The sequence below is a fragment of the Nyctereutes procyonoides genome, unplaced genomic scaffold (genome assembly GCF_905146905.1).
Source record: "Nyctereutes procyonoides isolate TBG_1078 unplaced genomic scaffold, NYPRO_anot_genome, whole genome shotgun sequence".
NCBI lineage: Eukaryota > Metazoa > Chordata > Mammalia > Carnivora > Canidae > Nyctereutes > Nyctereutes procyonoides.
The window spans coordinates 56,797,264-56,817,860 of record NW_026575140.1 but is presented as its reverse complement, the minus strand read 5'-3'; the positions used below and the strand labels follow the sequence as shown (position 1 = coordinate 56,817,860).

At 45.7% G+C, this 20,597-nt stretch overlaps 1 protein-coding gene across 8 annotated transcripts in view; it reads left to right on the top strand.

Moving 5' to 3' along the window:
- Positions 1–20,326, top strand: part of CNTROB (centrobin, centriole duplication and spindle assembly protein) — a 39,603-nt gene extending 19,277 nt beyond the window's left edge. For 6 of the 8 annotated variants that reach the window (XM_055305006.1, XM_055305007.1, XM_055305002.1 and 3 more), the window contains 12 exons: positions 879–1,115; positions 1,438–1,584; positions 14,345–14,478; positions 15,246–15,371; positions 15,522–15,684; positions 16,533–16,791; positions 17,942–18,078; positions 18,333–18,393; positions 18,566–18,733; positions 18,877–19,009; positions 19,482–19,554; positions 19,726–20,326. In XM_055305006.1, the coding sequence (XP_055160981.1) occupies positions 879–1,115; positions 1,438–1,584; positions 14,345–14,478; positions 15,246–15,371; positions 15,522–15,684; positions 16,533–16,791; positions 17,942–18,078; positions 18,333–18,393; positions 18,566–18,733; positions 18,877–19,009; positions 19,482–19,554; positions 19,726–19,851 (1,764 nt within the window). In that variant the 3' untranslated portion in view covers positions 19,852–20,326. Of the gene's footprint in view, positions 1–878; positions 1,116–1,437; positions 1,585–14,344; positions 14,479–15,245; positions 15,372–15,521; positions 15,685–16,532; positions 16,792–17,941; positions 18,079–18,332; positions 18,394–18,565; positions 18,769–18,876; positions 19,010–19,481; positions 19,555–19,725 lie in introns of those variants that run through there. The other 2 variants (XM_055305004.1, XR_008661832.1) reach the window with 2 other exon arrangements.
- The last annotated feature ends 271 nt before the right edge of the window (positions 20,327–20,597 follow it).

Below are 20,597 nucleotides of genomic sequence, written 5' to 3'. Positions count from 1 at the left end.
TGGGTTGTGGGAACCACGCCAGGGGAGTGTTTCCCAAAGTGTATCCCTTAGAACACTTGTTCTGCTAGATCCTCTGCAAACAAGGCTCTGAGAGACTGCAAATCATTTCCTAATTAGAATCATCTGGGGGATCATTTTAAGATGTAGATTTGGGGGACTAATCACCAGGGGTTTTGATTCAGTAGATCTATTGTGGGGCTGGGGAGGTTAAATATTTTCAGCAGCCTCCTGGGTGATTGTGTGCAGCCAGGTTTGGGAACTCTGGACCAGGGCAGAGCCCAAAAAGTTATGGGATGAGACTCAGGCTTCTTATAGCTGAAATGATAAGGTGATTACCCATACGATTAGTAGCCGGGTTTGGAACTCAGTTGTATGCATGATGCATGCTTGCTCCATACGTGCTGGCACTTGTCATCTTAGCAGGCTTTATCCAGCAGCACCGATGATGGTTGCCGGTTGGCTAGTACATGATTGGAGGCTGGGTTTTCTAGTCTTTGTGCAACTTCTTTTGATGATGATTGTGACAGCTATTTTGTATTGAACACTTACTATGTGCCAGACACTGTGCTAATTGCTTTCTGTACACTCTTTATTTTAATCCTCAAAAAGTAGGCCCTAGATATTATGCCAATTTCTCAGGTAAAGATGTGTGCCTAAGAACATAGTGACAGCTGGGATTCAAACCGATTCAAACAATTTGAACACAGAGGTACCTAATTCTGGAACAGAAGTTCCTGTTTACTATGTTACAATCCTGGGGGCTTGTCAACTGCTATGTTCCCAGAGGACCTGACTCTCAGCGGGTACACTGTATGCGGGTGAGGGGGCCGATTGCTGGTCGTTTGAGGGCTTGCTGAGAATCTTGGTTTTCCCTGTAGGAGGAGGAAAGGCAAGCTCTGAGCCTGAGCTTGGAGCTGGAGCAGCAGCGGTGCCGGGCTCTGCAGGAGGAACGGGACGAGGCTCGGGCTGGGCAGCTCAGTGAGCATCGACAGTTGGAGACACTGAAGCTGGCTCTCGAGGAGGAGCGGCAGGCCTGGGTTCAGCAAGAGCGCCAGATGGAGGGGCGCTATGGGGCCCTGCAGGAGGAGGTGCAGGCTCAGTTAGAAAAGGAGAAGGTATGAGAGTGGCCATTGGGGAATGGGGAACAAATGAAGGGCAAATAATGGAATGAAATGGGATGTCCAAATATGGTGGGTGGGGGGCTGGTCTGGAGAGTGGAGAACGATTTGTGGGGGACAAGGTAGAGAGTGCTGGGCCAGCAGGGAGGGCTATACACAGAAGGCGGAAGAGTGAGATTAACCAGAGATGAGCTAATAGTCAAACTTGAAGAAGGAGAGAAGCAATGCGGGTTTTAGGGCGTGGGAGGATGACTTGGGGAATGGAGGTAACGGGAGACAGGAAACAAGGCCTGTACTTATGCTTGATTTCCCTTGTCAGGAGAACACCCAGAGGGAGGCCCAGGCAGCGCGGGAGGCCCAGAAGCAGCTAGTGCTGGTGCAGTCAGAGGTGCGACGGCTAGAGGGGGACCTGGATACAGCTCGGAGAGAGAGAGATGCCCTGCAGCTGGAAATGAGCTTGGTGCAGGTCAGGTGGTGACAGGTACCTGAGGTTGCCTTCTTGGTGAGGACAAGTAGGCCTGAGGCACCCTTCGGGAGTCATGACAGTCACTCCCAGTTTTAGCTAGAATTTTGACTCCTAAAGGCTTCTGCTTTTACAGGAGCCCCCCTCCCTTATCCATGGGGTGGGGGGTACAATTCCCAAAACCATTTGCAGTACTAAACCCTATATATACCACATGTTTTCTGTATGTGTGCGCCTATGATAAAGGTTAATTTATAAGTTATTCACAGTAAGAGGTTAACGATAACTCGTTGTGAACTTGAATCCTTATAGCAACAGATTGTAATAAGTTATGTGAATGAGGTCTTGCTCAACACATCTTAATGTCCTGTGCTCACTCATCTTCTAGTGAGGATGTGAGATGGGGAAGTGCCCGAAGGGTGGGATGCAGGAAGTGAGGGGCACAGGTGTGTGACAGCCTTAGGGTGCTACTGACCTTCCGACAATATGTCAGAGGGGGGATTGCCTGCTTCCAGACCACCATTGATCATGGATAACTGAAACTGCCAAGAGCAAAACTGTGGAGAGAGGAATACAGTGTGTATAAAACATGGTGCTAAGGGCACAGTGAGGGGCACCAGGGTGGCTCAGTGGTTGAGCATCTGCCTTCGGCTCAGGTCATGATCCTGGGGTCCTGGGATCAAGTCCCACATTGAGTTCCTCAGAGGGAGCCTGCTTCTCCCTCTGCCTATGTCTCTGCCTCTCTGAGTGTCTCTCATAAATGAATAAATAAAATTTAAAATAATAATAAAAAAAGAATGTATGTGCAAGGCAACTCCCCATTTGGCTACTGGGCTCCTCATCAGCCAGGACTATTCCCAGCTTCCAAAACAGCACTTACTCAGTGGGGCCATTGAGTAGACTCAGTGAACACACGCACACAGCAAGCACCAGTCCAGAGGGCTCATGCACTGCTATGGAACTGTACTAAACATCTTTACCCTTGGTTCATGAGAAATTAGTTTCTGTGCATTCAGTCTGCCAATTCAGTGTGCTAGGTGAAAAGTAAAAGGAGTGTGTTTTTCCAAACACTGACCTCACTAACCCAGAACCTGGGTGCATTTCCTTCCATTGATCATTAATTAATAAGGAAAGTCACTCAGGTTGACTTGTTCTGAGAACCTCATCAGTGTGCCCCCCCCTTTTTAAAAGAGCCACCCAGATGTCCCTAGCACACACATTCTTGAAGTAGTATGATAGGTGATAAGTTGGTGGACAGGAGAACTACTCTTGACTCGATGTCATCTTCCTAGTGAGGTCTCCCCCCAACCACACTGAATGAAATCTGTAACCTCTGACAATCCTCGTTCCCCTTCCCTGTTTGATTCTCCTAACATACTACATTCTGTACCTTTTAAAATCTGGTGTATTTTTTGAAGGCAAAGATTTTTGTCTGTTCATTATTGAATCCCACAATAGTCCCTGGCTTTAGTGTCATTCGTGTCATCAATTTCTTACTGCTCTTTCCATTATCTGAAGGGAGGTGTTGACATTTCCAACTATAACTATAGAACTGTCCATGTCTCCCTTCAAGTCTGGCTGTTTTTTCTTCATATGTTTGGGGGTTTTGTTAGATACATAGAAGTTTATATTGTTATATCTTCTTGATACAACCTTTTCTGGCTTAAAATCTATTTTGTCTAATGATAATTTAGCCCCCACCCTAGCTCTCCTGGTTGCTGTTTGCATGGGCTGACTTTTTTCATCCTTTTACCTAACAGGCTTTTGTTTCTTTTATCTAAAGTGAATTGCTTGTCAACAACATACAGGTGGATCATATTTTGTTTTGTTGTTTAATCCCTTCTGCCAATTTCTTCCTTTTAGTTGGAGAGTTTAATCCTACTATATTTAAAGTAATTACTGGTAAAGAGGGATTATTTCTGCCATTTAACTATTTGTTTTCTGTATGTCTTGTTTTTGTTTTTCATTTGCTCCATTACTGTCTTTTGGGGGTATTTCATCAATATTTTGTGTACCACTTTTGATTCTCTTCGTTTTTCCTTTTCTGTACATTTTTTTTTATTTATTTTTTATTTATGATAGTCATACAGAGAGAGAGAGGCAGAGACAAGGCAGAGACATAGGCAGAGGGAGAAGCAGGCTCCATGCACCAGGAGCCCGATGTGGGATTCAATGTGGGATTCGATGTGGGATTCGATGTGGGATTCGATGTGGGATTCAATCCCCCGGGTCGCCAGGATCGCGCCCTGGGCCAAAGGCAGGCGCCAAACCGCTGCGCCACCCAGGGATCCCCTCAAAGTTATTTTCTTAATGATTATCCTAAGATTACAATTAACATCTTAAAGTGACAGTAACCTAGTTTGAATGATACTAGCTTTAGTTTCAGTAGCATACAACTACTATTCCTATGTATCATTCCTATGTATCCTCTGCTTTCATAGTGTTACTGATGCAGATTTACCATTACTGTTTTATGCATCTGCCATTTATATCCTATAGAAAAAAGGAAGTTATAAATTGAAAGTACAGTAATAGACATTTGTATTTACCTTATTTGTGTTTTTATTTCTTCATATGGCTTCATAAGATGCTTCTCCCTTGCTCCTTTTTTTTGTGTTTGTCTTTAAAAAAAAAAACTAATTTATTTGAGAGAGAGGGAGAGAGAGAGAGAGAGAGAATGAATGAGAATGCACGCCAGCCGGGGAGGAGCAGATGGAGAGAGACAAGCCGACTTTGTGCTGAGCACAAAGCCCAGTGCAGAGCTGGAGCCTGATGCAAGTTTGATCCCATGACCCTGAGATCATGACATGAGCCAAAATCAAGAGTAGGCCACTTAACCTACTGAGCCACTTAGGCTCCCCTTGGTGTTTGGCTTTTGACACTATGACTATGATGTGTTGTACTGTGGATCTCCTTGGGTTTATTCTGCTTAGAGATTGTTGAGTTTTGGAGATGGGTAGATTTATGTCTTATCAAATTTGGGAAGTTTCTGTTTCTTCCGTTACTTTTTCCTGTTCTTTTTCTTTCTCTTGTCAATCTGAGACTTCCTTAGTGCATCGGTTGGTATGATGTCTCACAGGTCCTTCAGGTTCTATTCGTTTTCCTTGATTTTTTTTTTTCTTATTGGGTTGGATAATTTCTTTGGCTTATCCTCAAGTACATTGGCCCTTTCTTCCTGCTGAAATCTGCCATTGAGCCCCTTTAGTGAATTTTTAAAATAGTCTTTATTTTTTAGAGCAGTTTTTTGTTCAGAGCAAAAGTGAGAAGGTACAGAGATTTCCCATATACCCCCTACCTCCACAGATACATAGCTGTCCCCATTACCAACATCCCCCACTGGAGTAGTATGTTTGTTACAATTGATAAACCTACATTGACACGTCATTATCACCTGGAGTCCATTAGGGTTCCTCTTGGTTTTGTACATTTTGTGGGTTTGGACAAATTTATAATGACATGTATCCACCTTTATAGTGTCACACTTAGTTTCACTGCCTTAAAAATCCTTTAGGCACTGCCTGTTCATCCCTTCTTCCTTCTGACACCTGGCAACCACTGATCTTTTTACTGTCACCATAGTTTTGCCTTTTCTAGAATGTCATGTAGTTGGAATCCTACAGTACATAGCCTTTTCAGACTGGCTTCTTACACTTAGTAATATGCATTTAAGTTTCCTCCATGTCTTTTCATGGCTTGATAGCTCATTGTTTTTCAGTGTTAAGTAATATTCCACTGTCTGGATGTGCCATAGTTTATTTATCCATACGTCTACTGAAGGACATCTTGGTTTCTTCTAACTTATGTCAGTTAAGAATGAAGCTGCTAGGGACGCCTGGGTGGCTCAGTGGTTTGGCGCCTGCCTTCAGCCCGGGGTATGATCCTAGAGACCCAGGATCGAGTCCTGCGTTGGGCTCACTCCATGGAACCTGTTTCTCTCTCTGCCTCTCTCTCTGTATCTCTCATGAATTAAAAAAAAAAAAAAGGATAAAGCTGTTACAAACATCCTTGTGCAGGTGTTGGTGTGGACCTCAGTTCTAACTCCTTTGGGTAAATACCAAGGACCGTGGTTGCTACATCGTATGGTAAGAGTACATTTTGTTTTGTAAGAAACCACCACAGTGTCTTCCAGAGGGGCAGTACCATTTTCATTCCCATCAGCAATGAATGAGCGTTCCTCTTGCTGCACTTTCTCCAATGTTTGTTGTGGTCAGTGTTCTAGATTTTGGTTATTTCAATAGGGCTATGTTGCAAAATGGGGGTATGTAGTGGTATCTAGTGAAATTTTCATGTTGTCAATTATACTGTACAGCTCCAGAATTTCTCTTTGGTTCTTTTTTGCAATTTACGTCTCTATTGATGTTTTTTTTATTTGTTCAAACATTATTCTGACTTCATTTAGTTTGTGTTCAAATCACTCATTGAGCATATTTAAGACTGTTGATTTAATGTCTCTGATTGGTAATCCCAGTGTCTGGACTTCCACGGGAAATGTTCTTGTCAAATTCTCTTTTTTCCTTATTTTATTTTATTTCTTTTAAGATTTACTTTTCTAAGCACTCTCCACACCTAACATGGAGCTCAAACTCACAACCGCAAGATCAAGAGTTGCATCTACTGACTGAGTCAGCCAGGTGCTCCTAGTTCTCTTTTTCCTTTGAGTCATATTTTCTTGTTTTGGTGTTTTATAGTTTGTTGTTGAGAACTAGACATGTTATGTATTATAATATAATTACAGAAATGATATTTTCTCTCTCCTTGGGTTTCTTTTGATGGCTACAGTCATCCATTTGTATAGTGACTTTTTCAACTGTTTTTGCAAAGTCTGTTTCTTGTTGTGTGTGGTGACTGACATTTCTGTTCTGTTTTCTCTGATTAGCCTGGAAGTTGACAGAGATTTCCTTCAATGTCTGAATTCCTCTCCCAAATAAGTATATATGTCTCTTTAAATCTTATGATTGATGCCACCAGGGAAGCTTCTGCAGTGGCCCCAAACAAAGGTGGTAGTTTGCTCTGGTTCCTCAGGGAACTGCCAAATTGACCAGAACACCCAATCCCATGTTTTTAGAGGAAAGAGTCTTTACTGCCCACCCCTGCTTTAGCCAGCCCCTCTGGTTTCCAGGGCTACCATTGTCAGCGCTGCGGAGGGATGCAGGAATGGAAGCAGACTCCCATACATAGCTCTGTACCAAAGTCCAGCAGCCTCTGCCTTCCATCAAGCACCCTCCTGGTGGTCTCAGTGTCTGATCAGGTTCCAGAATTCCCAAATAGTGGGTTTTGATATTTTTCCACCAGCTTAATGGATATTTCAGGAGAAAGACTAACCCCTGCAATTTCCTGTCTTGACATTTTCTGTGATGTGACTATTTTAAATTGTTTTAATAAAAAACCACCATAAAACATTATTGATACTGTTCTCTAAAGTCAATATTCTTTAGGAGTATCTACAGAATTTGCTGTTTTCTTTGCTGTTCTAGCCTTCTTTGAACTCAGACCTCCCAGGTGAGATCATTTTCTTGATGGAAAAATCTCTTATGCATGTATATATGTATGTACATACGTTTTTGGTTATTTAGTTAGTTTAGTTTGAAAATGTTTTTAGCGAGATGCCTGGATGGCTCAGTGGTTGAGTGTCTCTGCCTTCTCTCCTGGGATCCGGGATCAAGTCTCACATCGGGCTCCCTGCAGGGAGCCTGCTTCTCCCTCTGCTTGTGTCTCTGCCTCTCTCTGTGTATCTCTCATGAATAAATAAATAAATCCTTAAAAAAAAGTTTTTAGGGGTACCTGGGTGGCTTAGTCTGTTAAGCATCTGACCCTTGATCTTGACTCAGGTCCTGATCTCAGGGTCATGAGTTCAGGCCCTATATTGGGCTCATGCTGGATGTGGAGCCTACTCAATTAATTAAAACATTTTTTTTTTAGTTTTAAAAAATAAAAATATATTTCACATTCATTTTTTTTAAGATTTATTTTTATTAGAGAAAATGCATGGGGGAGGGGCAGAGGGAGAGAATCTTGAAGCAGACACCCCATGGGTACGGACATGGAGTCCAATGTCGGGGGTCAGTCTCACAATCCTGAGATCATGACTGAAGCTGAAACCAAGAGTTGGATGCCCAACCACCTGAGCAACCCAGGCACTCCATATTTCACATTCATTTTTTTTTTAAGATTTTATTTATTTATTCATGAGAGATACAGAGAGAGAGAGGCAGAGACACAGGCAGAGGGAGAAGCAGGCTCCATGCAGGGAGCCTGATGCGGGACTCAATCTTGGGACTCCAGGATCATGCCTTGACACTAAAGGCAGACGCTCAACCACTGAGCCCCCCGGGTGTCCCTCACATTCATTTTTGAAGTAGTTCCTGGACATGGAATGCTAGGTTGGTAGTTATTTTAACATATAGAAAATGTCATCCTGACGTTCATTATTACTGTTGAGAAATCAGCTATCACTGGACTATTCTTGCTTTTAAATTTTTCTCTTTGTAATTTTTATGTTTTTAACCGGATGCCCTTAATATGAATTTTTTTAATAATCTTTTTTGGGATTCAATTGGCTTCTTGAATCAGTGTGGTATCTTTGATCAGTCCTAGAAAATTCTGTCATTATCTTTGCATATTGCCTCAGCTCCATTGTCATTATCATCTCTTTCTGGAATCCAATTAAGTGTACATTTACCTTTTTTCTGTGTCTTTGCTGCCGTTTTTTCCCTCATCTTTTCTGTTTTCATACTTACTCTGGATAACTTCCTATCTTCCAGTTCATTAATTCTGTGTTCAGTTTTGTCTAATTTATTTTTCTAGCCACTGACTAGGTTTTTAATTGTATTTATTGTATTTTTTTCATTTTATAAGGTACTATATTTATTTTATTTTTTAAAAAAATTTTTTTTAATTTTTTTTTATTTATTTATGATAGTCACAGAGAGAGAGAGAGGCAGAGACACAGGCAGAGGGAGAAGCAGGCTCCACGCAGGGAGCCTGACTGGGACTCGATCCCGGGTCTCCAGAATCACACCCTGGACTGAAGGCAGCACTAAATTGCTGAGCCACCCAGGCTGCCCACTATTTTTATTTTTTAAATCTTGCTTTTTCATAGTTTGTTTTCTGATATTTTCATGTTTGTCTTTGATCGCTTTAGTGTTATTACTTACAGATGATAATTTTATGTAAAATGTTTGATGATCCTTTTTTGCTATCTCTTGTTTTTACCAGTTCCCATAGAGTCTACTTTCCTTAGGTCCTATTTCTTTCTTTTTTTCTTTTTTCTTTTAAGTAGACTCCATATGCAACATGGGGCTTAAACTCAAGACCCTGAGATCCAAAAAAAAAAAAAAAAAAAAAAAAGACCCTGAGATCAAGAATTGCATGCTTTACTGACTGAACCAGCTAGACACCCCCAGGTTCTGTGTATATCAGATTGTCTGCTACACTCTGTATTTGAAAAATTATAGGAATAAATTGACGCCTACAGTGAAAGTACTCCAGAGAAGATTTGCTTTTATCAGGCCCTGAAAGACACTACAAGACCAGGATTTAAACCAAATTTTCAGGGATTGAGATTCTTCTATTATTAAAGCTGAGCTTTAATTTTGTCTAGGCTATTGTACTTCTGGTTCACCTTCCATCCTGAGGGTAAGGATATTAGCCCTAATTTATGGTGGAGAGGGTCTCCGGTTAGACTTTCCAACCTGTATGGGCCCTGGCCTTTGATTTCTGTTCATGTGCCCTTGAAAGACAGTCCAAACGAGGGTTTTAATTTTCTAGGGTAGGCAGATACCCCTACGGCAAAAGTGGCTTTCTACCATTGTTGTTAACCTAGCTGAGCCCCCATGTTTCCTTTGCTCTGGCCTAGTAATTCCATATGGTTCTGTTAACTCTTTGGTGCTTTTTAGGAAAATTTATATATATATATATATATTTTTTTTTTTTAAATATATATTAAAAATATGGGATCCCTGGGTGGCGCAGCGGTTTGGCGCCTGCCTTTGGCCCAGGGCGCGATCCTGGAGACCCGGGATCGAATCCCACATCGGGCTCCCGGTGCATGGAGCCTGCTTCTCCCTCTGCCTGTGTCTCTGCCTCTCTCTCTCTCTCTGTGTGTGACTATCATAAAAAAAAAAAATTTTTTTAATTCAGGGTTGCCTGAGTGGCTCAGTCAGTTGAGCATCCAGCTGTTGATCTCAGCTCAGGTCTTGATCTCAGGATCATCAATTCAGGTCCCGCGTTGGGCTACATGCTGGTTGTGGAGCCTACTTAAAAGGAATAATAAAATAGGGGTACCTGGGGGGGCTCAGTGGTTGAGCATCCACCTTCGGCTCAGGTCACAATCCCAGGGTCCTGGGATCAAATCCTGTATTGGGCTCCCCACAGGGAGCCTGCTTCTCCCTCTTCCTGTGTCTCTGCCTCTCTCTGTGTGTGTCTCATGAATAAATAAATAAAATCTTTAGAAATGATAATAATAAAGTAAAATAATAAAAAATATTTGTTTGTTTTGGTTCAGCAGGAGAGTTAATCTGAACAACTTTACCTGCCAGTATTAGAAACATGAAGATGTACTGCCTCTCTTCTTATACTCTAATGTAGTTTGTACATTTGGATTTCATGTGTTTCTTGAATATTTGATATTTGACTACCAGTTTTGCTTCTTTACTGTTTATGGAAACATTTAGGTTTTCTGTTTCTTCTTGAATTATTTTTGGCGCTCTTTACCTGTTTATCCATCCAGTCTAAATTTTCTAATTTACTGACTTAAAATTGTACGTAATTTTATTTTTTAATGTTCATGGCATCATTTCTACTTCTATTTGTTCTTGATACTATTCTTTTGTTCATTTGTCTCTTTTTAAAACCCTCTTAGTTGTAGTTGTTGATTCCTGAGCTATCTTCAAACATTTATGGTTTTTCAATTTACTTTTTGGGTTTTTGTGTGTGTTATGTATGTGTTTTTTAAAGAATTTATTTGAGAGAGAGAGCGAGCGCATGTGAGTGCAAAGCTCGGGAAGGGACAGAGGGAGAGAGAATCTTAAGCAGACTCTGAGCTCAGCTGGAGCCTGATGCGGGGCTCGATCTCAAAACCCTGAGATCATGACCTGATCGAAAATCAAGAGTCAGCTGCTTGACCCACTAAGCTGCTGAGGTGCCCCTCTATTTACATTTTTATTGTTGATTTATAGCTTAACTTTGTGATTAAAAAGCATGGTCTTTTCAAAAAAGAATTGCTGATGTGTATTCCGCACAACTTTTTGTATTGAAATAGTTCTGTGTTAACAAAATGTTGCATGAATAGTATAATGAATGACTTTTTTTTTTTTTTTACAAATGACAGATTCACCAGTTGACATTTTTGACATTTTGCAACATTTGTGTTTTGTCTGGCTGTACCTCCCTGTCCCTCTCTCTCTCTTCCCCAAGCCCCATCACTGTACAGTTTTCTTGTAGACATGAGAGAATATGTTTTTTGTTTGTTTGTTTTAGATTTTATTTATTTATTCATGAAAGACACAGAGAGAGAGGCAGAGACACAGGCAGAGGGAGAAGCAGGCTCCATGCAAGGAACCCGACGTGGGACTTGATTCCGGGTCTCCAGGATCACACCCTGGGCCAAAGGTGGCACTAAACCACTGAGCCACCCCGGCTGCCCGATAATATGTTATTCTTATTACGTAAATTCTTTGAACTTTTTTGAGACTTATTTTTTGTTCTAATATGTGGTCCATTTTTCTAAGTGTTTCACGTGTGCTTGAAAGTATGTAATTTATAGTTGGGTGAAGTTTTGTGTATGTGTCTATTTGTATATGTCTAGTTTGTTAATTTTGCTGTTTAAATCATTGTTTCCTTATTGATTTTTTTCTTTAAAACCTCATTGAATGTAGATTTTTCTATTCCTCCTGTAGTCTATCAGTTTTTGCTTTATACATTTTAAGGCCGTTGTTAAGAGCATATAAATTTTTAAATTGCTATATCTTTGCTGGTAAATTGAATGTTTTATCCATATGAGGTGACTCTTTTTATCTTTACCTTAAAGTGTAATTTTGCCTAATAGTACATTATAATGTTATAAGACTTATATCAGCCTTTTTAAAAAATATTTTTTCTAAGTCTTTTCCTTAAAGTAGAGCTTTCCTGGTGAATATGGTCAGATCTGTGTTTTAACTTTAGGTTTCATTTTGTCTTACCTATTTAATGTTTATTTTCCTTTCCTTTCTTGTCATCTTTTAGATTCATTACTTTTTTCCCTCATTTTCTTTCTTTGTCAGCTATTTTTAAAGCCACAAACTCGGTTTCTATTTGTTTAGGGGCTCTTTTAGGAATTAAAACACTGGGGATCCCTGGGTGGCGCAGCGGTTTGGCGCCTGCCTTTGGCCCAGGGCGCGATCCTGGAGACCCGGAATCGAATCCCACGTCAGGCTCCCAGTGCATGGAGCCTGCTTCTCCCTCTGCCTATGTCTCTGCCTCTCTCTCTCTCTGTGTGTGACTATCATAAAAATAAAAATAAAAAAAATAAAGACTTAAAAAAAAAAGGAATTATAACACTCATACTTCAATCAAAGTGAATTTATTGGAGGTAAATACCATGGACAAAGAAGGGAGCCAGTATCAACATTTTTGGGTGATTCCCAAAGAAGTTTTAAGAGTATATTTAAGATATAAAGTTATCTATGAGGCAAGTTTGAATAATACAGTGGTAAAAAGTATTGATTACCTTCTGTTACCACACCCCTTTGTGTGTGTCCTTTCAGGACCTTTTCATTTGAGTTTGTGGGTTGCTGCTTTATTTTTTTTTTAAGATTTATTTATTTGTGAGAGGGAACGAGTGGGGGGAGGGTCAGAGGCAGAGGGAGAGAGAATACCAAGTAGAGTGTACAGAGTGCAGAGCCTGATGTGGGGCTCGATCCCAGGACCCTGAGATCATGACCTGAGCTGAAACCAAGAGTCAAATGCTTAACTGACTGAGCCACACAAGTGCCCCTGGGGGTTGCTGCTTTAAAAAAACTATACATTTGCTGCAACTTGTCATTGTTACCTCTTAATAGAAACATCTTTCCATGTCCAGTATACCCAGTACATGTAGGTAGATGTACATTGTGGATTTTTAAGAATTGTTTAATGTTGGACACCTGAGTGCCTCAGTGGTTGAGCATCCGCCTTTGGCTCAGGTCATGATCCTGGGGTCCTGGGATCTAGTCCCACATCAGGCTCCTTGCAGGGAGTCTGCTTCTCCCCCTGCCTGTGTCTCTGCCTCTCTCTCTCTGTCTCTCATGAATAAATAAAGTCTTAAAAAAAAAAAGAATTTGTATACTGTTGCAGTGAATGGGTGAATCATAGTTTTCTTAAGCATTTTCCTTTCCATGAGAAATGTACACTGACACCAGTTTTTTTACACTATTAAAAGCAGTGCTGCAGTGAGCATCATTGTACATAAATCTTCAGTGCCACTTCTGTAGGATAGATTCCATAAAGTGCCATTGCCGGCTCAGAGGGACTTTTGCATTAGGAGAATTTACGTAATGAGCTGTCGAGAGCAGTCAATATCAGGAAACAGCAGTTAGAATGGGGCTGGGGTGGGAGGAAATGGGGAGAGCTTGTTCGGTGGGGAAAGAGTTTTAATTTTATAAGATGAAAAGTCGTGGAGATCTGCACAATAATGTGAATACAGTTAACACTACTCAACTGTACACTTAAAAGTGGTTAAGAAGGGGCACCTGGGTGGCTCAGTTGGTTAAGCATCTGCCTTCGGCTCAGGTCATGATCTCAGGGTCCTGGGATCAAGTCCTGCCTCCGGCTCCCTGCTCAGTGGGGAGTCTGCTTCTCCCTCTCCCTCTGCCCTTCCCCCTGCTCATGCACGCTCATTCTCTCTCTCTCTCTCTCTCTGTCTGTCTATATCTATATCTATAAATCTGTCTTTCTCAAATAAATAAATAAATAAAATCTTTAATACTGAATTACCATGGTGTAGTGAGTGGAGGAATAAATTCAGGAGATGTTAAGGAAGTAGGATGGAATGACCCATTCCTTGGAAGATGGGAAGAAGTCGGAGTCAAGAGTAAAACAGGGTTTCAGATAGCCTGAATGTTTCAGTGGAGAGCAGTGCCATGAACTAAGGTGAGAAATATAATAGGAGGAGAAGATTCAAGATTCAGAAACCAAATGAGCCCAACTTGGAACGTGTTTTATTCGAAGTGTATCCAAGTACACTTCTTCACTAGGCTTCTGGGCATGTGGACTTAAAGCCTGGAGGACGAAAGGTTCAGCTAAAGAGAGATACTTAGAAAGCATTTTAAGGTGTAAGTGGTAAGAAAAGACGTGGTCTAAATGCTACACATTTATTATCCACATGTCAGAGCAGTGACTTGGAATGTTAGCATTGAGTCAGAAAGGAGACCAAGGACAGAACTCAAGCATGAGCAGTTGGAGGAAGAGCAGTGGGCTGGGGCGGGGGGAGCAGTAGGCACAACGTCGCAGGGGTTGGTGTGGGTGGTAGGTGTTGCAGGGGAATCCCCTGAGAGAGAGACTGAGATCATCACTGAAATTTAGAAATTGAGTTTTCCATCGTGAACTCCTATGAGGGGAAATCAGGTTCTGGTGAGTTGCAGAAGGGCTACAAGGTGAGAAAGAAGAGACGGCAATGCAGCCCTATCCTGCATCAGGAGGGGTCAGAGACACTAGCTGAGCACCAGCTGTGCCTCAGGCCCTCATGGCCTCCATCCTCTGCGCAGCCCAAGTTGTACTGAGCGGATAGCTCACCTCCCTTTACTCCCAGGCCCGGTACGAGAGCCAGCGGATCCAGATGGAGTCAGAGCTGGCTGTGCAACTGGAGCAGCGGGTGACAGAGCGGCTGGCCCAGGCCCAGGAGAGCAGCCTGCGGCAAGCAGCCTCCCTGCGGGAGCATCACAGGTACTTGGCGCTCATTGTATCCTGCTTCTCTGTGGCTGCAGAACAGCAGCGCCACCCACACGTGTCCTCGTCCCCTTGCCACTTTCCAGCCTCCTGGCTCCCATCAGCCAGGACCCGAGTCTCCTCGAGGGAGAGTGTCCCTGGGTGCACACAGAGAGCTTCGAGTGCCCGAGCCGCGAGTGCCCGGGGGGGGGGGGGGCAACCCCTGGGGGCCAGCCCTTAACCTGTAACTCATGCGTGCATATAAATCTCCAGCTCCCTTGTATTGATGGGGACAGTGCTGAGCTATGACCTGTACCATTCCCTTCCCTTCCCATCCCCTGCCCCTACCAGCTTTTTCTGGAAATGCTTCTTTTATTTATTTATTTATTTATTTAAGTCACACAGAGAGAGAGAGAGAGAGAGGCAGAGACACAGGCAGAGGGAGAAGCAGGCTCCATGCACCGGGAGCCCGATGTGGGATTCGATCCCGGGTCTCCAGGATCGAGCCCTGGGCCAAAGGCAGGCGCTAAACCGCTGCGCCACCCAGGGATCCCTGGAAATGCCTCTTGAATGAATCGCTTATCCCATAATTCCTCACCCCAGTCTCTTCCCCCAGGGGAGCCTGTCCTAAGTCACCAGCTCTGTCCCTGTTTCCTGATGAAACCGCTGTGCTTTTGGCCTGGCTGGCTGGCTCTCTCGCTGTCACATGCATGCGTTCTGGCTCTTTGCATTTGATGACTTTTGTTTCCAGATTCAGTCCTCCTCCCTCACCTGTGTCCTCTCAGGAAGCAGCTGCAGGACCTGAACGGACAACACCAGCAGGAACTGTCCACCCAGTTGGCCCAGTTTAAGGTGGAGATGGCTGAGCGAGAGGAAAGGCAGCAGCAGGTGGCCCAGGAGTATGAGCTCAGGTAGGACTCTGCCCGTTCCCTGCACGGAGCCCACTCTGGGAGTGGCCAATGGCTGCCTGCCCACAGCCTGCGGATGCCCCGGCACTGTCCCAGGTTTCACACATCTGCTCCCTCCAAGGCTATCCACCCCCTCTCCCGTCTTTCCTTCAGACTGGCCCGGGAGCAAGCGCGGGTGCGGGACCTGCAGAGCGGACAGCAGCAGCTAGAGGAACAGCGGGCAGAGCTGGTGGAGCGGCTCCAGGCCATGCTGCACGCCCACTGGGAGGAGGCCAACCAGCTGCTCAGCGCCACCACCTTGCCTCCTAACCCCCCGGTAGGCATCGGCCCCCCCCACCCCCAGCTCAGCTGGTCCTAAGTTCAGTTCTCACACCTGCATTGGGGTGGGGGCGAACAACCCCGTGTACTTGCTCCAAGAGCACCCTCATCCCAGGAAGTCTCTGTCGTGGTCACAGCTCACCCAGGCTGGCGCTGGCACTAGGCACAGCTCTCCTGCCGCAGCCTGAGAGGTGGTAAGGGATAGCGTGCCCCAGGTTCTGCTGTGTGGCGAGGGCCGAGAACTGTTCCGTCCTGCCCTGGCACACTTATGTTGGCAGCTTTCCCTTCTTCTTTGTAATTATGAGATTGTTACTTTAAGCTAAAATATTTTTTGGAATGGGTGATAACATGCACTTGGTCAAAAAAGAAATTTGAACAGTTCAAAAAGGTGTAATCTTCTCACTGCCCCGCAGTCTCTGGGCCCTCTCCCTGGAAGCACCCGCTGGTGCTCGAGCCTCAGGTGTGGCCCTGGCCCCCAGCGGTCACCTCCTATATGTGGTTTTGTGACTTGTCTGACTTGTTGTTTGACCAGGTGTTTATTGGTGGACGTCAGAGTCGCTCTCTGTATTTTGTTGCTACACACGGTGCTGAAATAAATAGCATTCACACCTGTCTTCATGCAAGCATCTCTGAACAGCTTCTGGAAATGGAATTGTAAGGTCAAAAATAAGCATTTCAAAAATGGATAGAAATGTGATAGACGTCACCAAATCCCCTTCTAAGGACTCTGTGCTAATTTGTAACATTGTACTTGGAATCCCAGAGTCTGTACCGTGTGTGTGTGTGCGCGCACGCGCGCACACACAAGGGTGTTGATCCTTCTTCCTGCCTCCATCCTCTGCCCAGGTTCCGACCACCAGCCCTGCCAGCCCTGGGCCGCAGGACCTAGAGAAGCGGGAGAGGAAGCTCTGGACTCTGCCTCCCGTGGCCGTGGCCCTGAAACCCGCACTGCAGCAGAGCCGGGAAGCTGGCGAAGAGTTGCCTGGAGGGCCGCAGGTTCTTTGCAGCTCCTCCCCAGATCTCAGCCTCCTGCTGGGCCCCACTTTCCAGAGCCAACATGCCTTCCAGCCCCTGGAGCCAAAGCCAGGCCTCACCTCATCTTCTGGTAACGGGACAGACATCACTAGGGTTCCTGGCACACACACTGATGGGCTCCCTCTTACCGAACTTCCTTTCTGCCTGGGACTTAAGCAGTTAGTTTCCCAGATGTCTTAGTGACCAGAAGGTGCAAGGGGCAGAGATCCACTCATGTTGGTTCAAATAGGGAGCAAGAGCTCATGGGGATCCAACGTCCCTGGGCTTCATGAGAACCGGCGTTGAGACCCAAGCGCTCTCCAGAACTGGTCTTGAGCCAGGTGGGCCCTCTGCCTCTCCCTGCACGGCTCCCTCCTCTGGTAGACCAGCACTCTCTCTCAGGCTCTTGATCTCCTAAGCTGGGTTGGCATGTGGGTTTGACCAGCTGTGACCCTGGCTCCAGCCGATACCCTAGACAACCATATAGAGATGTTGATGTCTCTGTGCCTTGGGTCCGTCAAGGAGTGGTGACCTGGCAGGTTGGTAACTGTTCCTTGGATCGGCCACCCTTGGGTGCGGTGGCTTTTCCTGGCTCCTTCAGCTGGGGCTTGGGTGGATAGCGTGGTGCAAACGTGACAACCCAGGTCCAGTGAAGAATGAGGGAAGAATTACATCACAATTTTAAATTTAAAAATTATGTAGTGGGATCCCTGGGTGGCACAGCGGTTTGGCGCCTGCCTTTGGCCCAGGGCGCGATCCTGGAGACCCGGGATCGAATCCCACATCGGGCTCCCGGTGCATGGAGCCTGCTTCTCCCTCTGCCTATGTCTCTGCCTCTCTCCCTCTCTCTGTGACTATCATAAATAAATAAAAAAATTTAAAAAAAATAAAAATAAAAATTATGTAGTAATAACTAAGAAGGATGAGGGCGTGTTCCAGTAAAGGCCAGACTGTGTCTATTAATCCCAAGCCAGTCCAAGTATCTATTTCTGTTCATTAGGGAGTTTATGGTGGGATTTCTTAGAGTCTGAGCACCACAGCCTTTCCCTTGTGTCCACACTTCTCAGAGCTCAGTTGTGCTACCTGCCAGCCACCTCTGCTGCTGTGAACTCTGACCCTCCCTTTCTCCCAGCTGGGATTCCCTCCTGTATTTCACAGGCCCCTTCCCTGGGTGTTTGGGGAGTTGATTAGTGGAGGACTCCCCTCCCTTGCAGCACATGCAGCCCTGTCTCACTTTCCAGCTGGGGCCTTCCACCCTGACCACAGGCCTGAGCGGCCATTCCCTGAGGAAGATCCTGGATCCGACAGGGAAAGCTTCCTAAAGCAGGGGCTGCCGCCCCCTACCCAGCTCGAGGGCCTCAAGCATTTTTTGCACCAGGTGAGAGAGGGCCCACTCGTTGTACCTCGCACCTTCTCCCCTTCTTCATTTTCTCCTCCAGGAGTCCAGGATGCCAGCTGCACTCCCTTCCAGGACAGGGCTTCTCTCCCAGTTGGCCTGAGTCCTGTCTCCTAAGCGCCTTCTGGACCTTCGGTGGCTAACCCTCACCTTACTTCCTCGGCCTCTGCCTGCCTCCCAGACCCAGGTCTTCTTCCTTATCAGCTCTCAGGGAACCTTATGTTTTGTTCCCCCAGCTCCTGGAGACGGTACCCCAGAACAGCGAGGGGCCCCCTGTTGATCTGCCCCCTAAGTCTGGTGAGTGCCAGCTCCAAAGAGGATTGGACCTAGGCGTGGAGAAGGTGGGAGCTGGTTATCAGGATGGATTTTGGGGAGCTGGCCAACATCCTAGAGCCTAAGGAAAGCTGGGTGGTGGGGTGTCCTTAGGTCTTGCCCGTTTCCTGAATCTTCCATGTCTTTCCCTTTCTAGGTCTGGCTGTCCCATCCTGGGAGGAAGCCCCGCCAGTGCCGCACCTCCCACCCCCTGTTCATAAAACGAAAGTGCCCCTAGCCATGGCATCTAGTCTTTTTCGGGGGCATGAGCTTCCGTCAAGCCACTCCCAGAGCAGCGGTCCCAGTGGTGGCTCCCCGGAGAGGGGTACGTGGGCCAGGGCTTCCCAGGACACAAAGAAGGCAGGTTGTGGGTGCAGAGCCAGGACCTGGGACTGAAGGCCCCTCTGGGTTCCTGGGGAGGCGGAGCCAGGGCCCCAGCATGACCAGCCTTTCCCATGCGCCCCTCAGGTGGAGATGGGCCAGCCCCCACAGGACAGCTGATGGACGTGTCTCAGCTGCTGCGACTGTACCAGGCACGGGGCTGGGGGGCACTGCCTGCCGAGGACCTGCTGCTCTACCTGAAGAGGCAGGACCAGGGCAGGTACTGGCCTGGAGGGAGGGGAGAGGGGCAGACAGACAGGGTCTAGGGTCTGGCCCATGGGTGGGCCCAGCTCAGGCAGGAGGAGAGGCCCAAGTATGGTTCCCGAGAAGCATCTGTTGTCCTTTTCGGGGGAGGAAAGCACAAGTGAGCAGTGGGCCCAGGGCCTCCTCCCTCCCTCCGTCACTGGCTGCTCCCACCTTTGTCTGGTCTCTTCCTTTCTGTTGTCTTCTCTTCACCTGTAAACGCCACCTCCATGTCTGTAGGTTCTGCCTTAGTTTTCTCCTCTCTGCCCTGCAGCTCAGAACCCACAATGTAGGACTGTGACCTCCTAGCATAGCCCACTAGTGAGTCCACCAGTGGCTCCTCATGTTTGATCCGCAGGTCTGTCTCATTTGTTCCTCCTCCCAGGAGTCAGATTGGGGAGTGGGGTGGGAGGCAGCTCCCCATCCTCATCCCTCGGTTTGTGTGGCAGGATGGACGGCCAAGGGGATAATGTCCCCAGAAGGAACACAGACTCCCGCTTGGGTGAGATCCCCCGGAAAGAGGTGAGGAATAGTGGGGCAGGGACGGGGGCCTGGTGGGGGCCCATTCTCTGTTGCCTGACCCCTTGCTTCCTGTGCACCTTGGGTAGCACGGTCTCTCCTCTGCTTGTTGACCGCTCAGGTGCCTTTCTCCCCTGGCAGGGACACTGACTCTCCCTCCTCTTCTCACCTCAGATCCCCTCCCAGGCGCTCCCTCGCCGCCTGGCTCCAGCCCCTAAGACTGAAAAACCTCCAGCTCGCAGGAAAGGTGGACACTCTGGCCCCAGTAGCACGAGAAGTCGAGGTGGCATCTGGAGATGAGCCCCCTTTGCCCTTCCTACTCTTTTTCTTCTTTTTTTTTTTCCTACTCTTTTTCTTTTAATAAATACTCGAGAATCTGTGTTCAAGTCTCTGACTCCTAGGAATCTGAAAAAATGGAGATTTTTCTAGGAAATGACTTTGTAAAGAAACCTCATTCTGTTTTGAGTATGTTTTTTTTTTTATATGTTTTGTGTTCCTGTTTTTTATTCTGTGGAAAAGACACGAATGCTTTGAAGAAAAGACCGCCCCTGGCTAGGTTTTGAAGAAAAGACCACCCCTGGCTAGGTTTGAGAAGTTCCACTGAGCTAAGGTTCAGTGTTTCAAGAGTAGAGCACACAGTGATTAGCCGTGGTTGGTGGAGGAATTATGGATGATCCTAATTTTCTTCATACGTTTCTGTATTTCCACATTTTCTAAAACAAGTATGTATTACTTAATAATTGGAAAAAATCCTGTAATAAAAGATAAATTATTGTATAAAGAGTTTGAGTAAAAATTTGATTGTCGGGGAGATTATTGGTTTTCAGGAGCCAGTAAAGCCTGCGGATTGCATGAGTAGGATGCTGACCGGCCTCATGCTCCAGCCAGCAGACTTGCTGCGGTGGTAAAACATGGGTCTGAAACTAGACTGCTGGCCAGGAAAAAAAAAAAAAGCCATTACAAAACCCACCATCCTCATACCAAAGTGAATAAGGAGACACCAGTTGAGAACTGGCCCGTGTGCGAAGCTGAGGAAGTCTCCAGGA